We start from the raw sequence: 4,824 nt of genomic DNA, 5'->3' as shown, positions 1-4,824 counted from the left end.
CCTCCCTAACAGTAGGCGGCACTGATCTGAGCCCCACCCCCATGCCCCTTCCTTCCCCCTCCTCTTTTACCACACCAAACTTACCACCTGATGGCAGCTGTATTAGATCGGTATTAGCTGATGTGCCTCCTTAAATATTGGCTATCGGTGTTTGCCCCCAAAATCTCAATCCGTGTGCCCATGATCTTCATCTGGTCAACAGACCTGGGGCTTCACTGGCATTCAGCACACAGGCTTCATCTGGAGCCATGATGTACCATGGCTGGGTAGCCAAAAATGGTAGCAGCCAGCCAGCCTCAGACCCAAGCTGGGTCACTCCAGCTCACTATTGGAAAACACTGCTGACTGCTGATTTACATCCATTTTATGGACTTCTGTGCTTCTTACGGTTACGGACCCCTAAAAATGTGCCAGAAGTACACTGTATGGTGGCTCCTTTAATCTTAGTTTTCCCCGCACATCACCCCACCACTGACTGACAGAGGGTCCCCACTGCTTGCCCCCATTTGGCAAGGAGGCAAAAACCTCAGTTTTAAATACTGTGGTTTTTGCCTCCTGCAGTTGATTGGTAGAGAAGCCCCAACAGCCCCACCACCTGCTACTGACCGGTCAGGAGGCAAAACCCGGGTCATATTTAAAACTGCAGTTTGCTTCCTGCCCCATCAGAAGTGAATGGCAAGGCCAACAGGGCCCCTCCACCAGTCACCAGCAGGGGCGCACATGGGGAAAGTGCAAAATTAAAGGAGCCACCGCATTTCTGGCACAGATTCCAGTGCTCCCTATTTACAATTTAACTTCTCTGTGCCTGCACTGAAATATTCCTCAATAAAGACAACTCACTGTTGTGAGGTAGCAGCTAATACTCAACTCCCGTTCTTGTTACTAAGTTCTCTTTTCACATGAAAAGTTTGGCTAGTCTTAGTATCGCAGAATCACAGAGCAGTAGGGCTGGAAGGGACCTCCAGAGATTATCTAGACCAGGGGGTTTCAACCTTTTTTTAACAAGTGTACCTCTTCTCTCAAATACCCAGCTCAGGTACCCCCTTATATTTTTTTCTTGTTTTAAAAGGGGGGAAGGGGGTGCAAATTGAGGACCCTGTGGTAAGGGAGGGATTGGGGCTGAGGCTGCACAGCCAAGGTGGAGCGTGGGACAGAGCTGCAAGCGGCTCATCTGGGGGGTGTGGGGAGGGCTGGTGCACAGACCCCAGGAGGGATCTGCACACAAGGTAAGGACAGGTTGGCCCGGCGGTGGAGGTGGGAGTGCGGCTGTGGCAGGGGCTGCCCTACCAGGGCAGGGCACAGGACTGAGCCGCATGCAGGGCGGCTCCCGCAGCTGCGCGTACCCCTGGGAGAACACGCACGTGTGTGTGACCGGATCTACGTGGGGCAGGGTGGGCTGCCGCTGAGGACTGGGGTTGCGCCGGGCTCTTCCTGGCAGGCAGGGGTATCTAGACAGCAAAGACACGCGACTACGCCACCAGTCGAACGCACATCAAAGAACAGAGGGTTGTAGACAGCGAGCGGCAGATCGATGTGGCCGAAGTGCCCCGGGCAGCTGTCGAAGTCCTGCATGCAAGTGGTACAGGCTTCTCTAGAGTCCGGCGGGCCCAGAGACAGGTCGTAGAGACCGTTGGCGGCGGGATTCCCCACGTTGTCCAGGTAGCGTGGGTTGGTGATAGCCTTCACACTTAGTTTCCTGAAGATCAAGACAGAGCATCAGCACCCCAAGCTTCTCCCCTTCCCTAGTACCCTGCCTAGGTGTTAAATGGGCTCACCCGCCAGAGTGGTAGCGTCCTGCCTCGCCCACCCCCAACCCCCAGCCCACTAGAGCGGCACCGCCCACTGCTGGGGGCAAGGGGAGCTTATCCCTGTGCTCTGCACAGCTCCGCACCAGGACTACACGCCCCAAAATGCCCCGCACGCAGGCCCCGCCAGGGAATGCCGCGGAGCGGCGCAAGGCATACCGGGAACTGTAGTCCCCGCCGGGTGGAGGGGCGCCCAGCTTGCTCCTCACCTGAGCTCCTCGGCCGTGTACATCCCGAACGAGATCCCGGCCAACCGCCGCCACGGCACCTCTCGGGGTAGCGCCATGATAGGCAACCGCCCGCGCCGCTGTTAATCTCCCGGCCCGAACTACACGCAGCTGCGCCACGCGGTGGTGGAGCTGCCGAGAGGAAGGGGGTGGGGCCGGAACCTACCAAGTGCCGGGGGGGGGGCAAGGAATGGGACCTCCCCGAAGGAATGGTACCGCCCTTCCCGGCCTGCACCGTGCGGGGTGCTAAGATGGCTGTGCGGTGGCTGGGTGCCGTATCGTGGCGGCAGGCGGCACAGGTCCGCGGACGGGGCTGTTTGCAGGCGCCCGGCTCCGGGAGGGCGCAGACGGGCAGGTGCGGGGCGCGGTCTGCCGGCTCCAAGCGGGGAGGCCGCCGCCTGGCAAGCCGGTGACTCCGGCGGGGATGGTTGAGCAGCGGCGCATGCGCCACGAAGCTTGGGCGGTAGTGGCTGTTGTCGCAAGTTGCGCGGCTGGCCCTATGCGACTGGAGGCGGAGAGGTTTCCGCGTGTGTCGTGGCGGCCCTGGGCCCACTCCGCGGCTCTGCAGACCGGTCCGTATTAGAGTACGAGCCGAGTTCGAGACCTGGCTGGGGCTGTTGGTGGGACTTCAGTGTCTGCTATTCCCCCGGCTTCAGAAAGACCCGGTCGGCTGTGTGCAGCCGCTTTGAGAATGATGTGGTGCTCCCTGCAGCACCAGCTGGGTGATGTGAAGCAGGCTGGGGTGCTGTTCTGCCTGTAAGAAGAAATGCAAAAATCTTGACCTCTTGGGTCAGAGATGATGCCTTTTCAAAAAAAAAAAAAAGCCTTTTTCAACAAGCTTTTGGGCTTACACTCTTCATTGGGCTAGGGAAAATTAAGGATAGTTAAAAGTCCCCATGGGTAGGAAATAAACTTCATTTTTGCACATGGGAGCTGGAGATGAAAACTCTGTCGCTTGGGGTCTATGAGAGCATCTTTGTGAGTTGCTCTTTGTTGCGCAGATCAAGCAGGATGTCTCCCTTGGTGGTGTCAGATGGCAGGCAGGGAGGCACAGAAATCTGTCTTGTTCAGCAGTGAAGTCTATAATCCAAAATCGGCTAGAATTCACTGAATTTGATCCCTTCTGCATGCAATTAGGCATGTATAGGTTTGTGCAGGGTCAAAGCCAATGTAGAGCCTGTGTCGCCCCCACCCTGCAGCAGGGCTGGGACTACAAGTCCATCTGTAAGCAGAAATAATTTGTTTAGACTGGAGCAAGTGTGACTCTGCTATATGTGACATGTATCATGCAATTTATTATGCAGTAAATTTCGACCTGCCACATCCAGAATAATGGTTGCACCCCAGAAGTGAGACTCCAGTCTCCTTTCACTATGAAAGGAGCCAGCCAGTTATCAAGTTTGTGCTTGAAAATGTGGAGGAACTCGAGAGCTGGTTTCTGTCTGGTTATTTTGAACATGTGGAAAGGCCTGTAGAGATTCGGTATGAATGGCTCTGCATTTAGATTATGACAGAAAACTAAGCGCAGTTGAGAGAGACCTGTAGTAGAGGATGTCTCTTCATATCTGTAGCAAGCCACCCACGTCGGGCCTGAGCGCAAAATGTCTGTCCATCAATAGAGAGGAGAGTAGATAAAGATCCCGCACCTGGGGTTTTCAATCTGTTCACTTTCTGAGAGCTTTGTGTTAGGCCCATGACGGTGTTCATCTGGCTTCTGTCCACAGATATATAGATATATGGCTGTATATAGATATTCCAGCTTAAAGCTGTTGTTTATGTAGGCAGCATTGCCCTGCTGAATATGCAAAACAAATAAACAGAAACCTTGGGAAAAGTCTCTACAAAGCATGAGGCCAGTCTCTCCCTTCACTTTGCCTTTTGCTTTTGAACTTTATGAGTGTATTTTCAAGCTTCTTTGCTGCAGCCACAATGGCCAAAAACTTGCACAGTGCTTTTTTACCCGCTTAATTACTTGAGAGTCTCCTTTTAGTTGTCCAAGTGTAGCAAGTAGAGCTTTAGGAAAAAAACTCAGACATTGGCAACATAGCCAGTTGCTGTCTATTGTTAATGCTCTAGTTCCTTGCTGCCTGTAAACTTGTTTTTGCAATGCATATTGATCTGTGTGTTCTTAAAAACCATTACAAAACTGCCTACCTTTGTTTTCCACAGGCTTTGTTCAGGAAGTGCATCACTTCAAAAGACTGTATCTGATCCAGAAGGTACAGTGTATTCATTGAATATTTTTTCCAGCACTGCAAAATGCACTGTATGAGAGTTTAGCTAAATGCACATGAATTAAAGCTTATTACATTTGGCTCTCTTTGCACTGAAAATAAGAATCTGTTTTTAACTATTAACAGTTTAAAATGATGCATGTTTTGTTTGTAAGTTTCTTTCTAACAATGCTGTATTCAATATTGTTTCCTCAAGTTCCCAAAGAAGTTGTAATTCCAAGAAGGAAAACATGGTAAGTGTTTATTTTCCAAATATAACTGAAGGCTAAAAACATTTATTCTAAGACCATCTTGCTGAACTTAACTTGCTTCTGTAAGTTGCAGCGGTAGTTTCATAGTTTGTAGGGTCGGAAGGGACCTGAACAGATCGTCGAGTCTGACCCCCTGCCATGGCAGGAAAGAGTACTGGGGTCAAATGACCCCGGCAAGGTATTCATCCAGCCTTGTCTTAAAGACCCCCAAGGTAGGAGCCAGCACCACTTCGCTTGGAAGCTGGTTCCAGATCCTAGCCGCCCTGACAGTGAAGTAGCGCCTCCTGATGTCTAGTCTGAATTTATC

The 4,824-nt window shown here is 52.1% G+C and overlaps 2 protein-coding genes across 2 annotated transcripts in view; one reads left to right on the top strand and one right to left on the bottom strand.

Moving 5' to 3' along the window:
• POLR1A (RNA polymerase I subunit A) overlaps nt 1-2,151 on the bottom strand; it is a 106,072-nt gene extending 103,921 nt beyond the window's left edge. Inside the window, exons 1-2 of the mRNA XM_019525829.1 lie at nt 2,015-2,151; nt 1,492-1,696 (exon numbers count right to left, since the gene is read on the bottom strand). Of these exons, the coding sequence (XP_019381374.1) occupies nt 1,492-1,696; nt 2,015-2,091 (282 nt within the window). The 5' untranslated portion in view covers nt 2,092-2,151. The remainder of the gene's footprint in view (nt 1-1,491; nt 1,697-2,014) is intronic.
• Nucleotides 2,097-4,824, top strand: part of PTCD3 (pentatricopeptide repeat domain 3) — a gene marked incomplete at its 5' end in the record, with an annotated part of 41,237 nt that continues 38,509 nt past the window's right edge. The window contains 4 exon segments of the mRNA XM_019525808.1: nt 2,097-2,209; nt 2,211-2,387; nt 4,202-4,251; nt 4,463-4,499. Coding sequence (XP_019381353.1) covers nt 2,097-2,209; nt 2,211-2,387; nt 4,202-4,251; nt 4,463-4,499 — 377 coding nt within the window.

Source organism: Gavialis gangeticus, unplaced genomic scaffold, assembly GCF_001723915.1.
Source record: "Gavialis gangeticus isolate Ggan-Ray unplaced genomic scaffold, GavGan_comp1, whole genome shotgun sequence".
Classification (NCBI taxonomy): domain Eukaryota; kingdom Metazoa; phylum Chordata; order Crocodylia; family Gavialidae; genus Gavialis; species Gavialis gangeticus.
The sequence above is the reverse complement of the archived record's forward strand: the minus strand, read 5'-3'. Positions and strand labels throughout refer to the sequence as shown.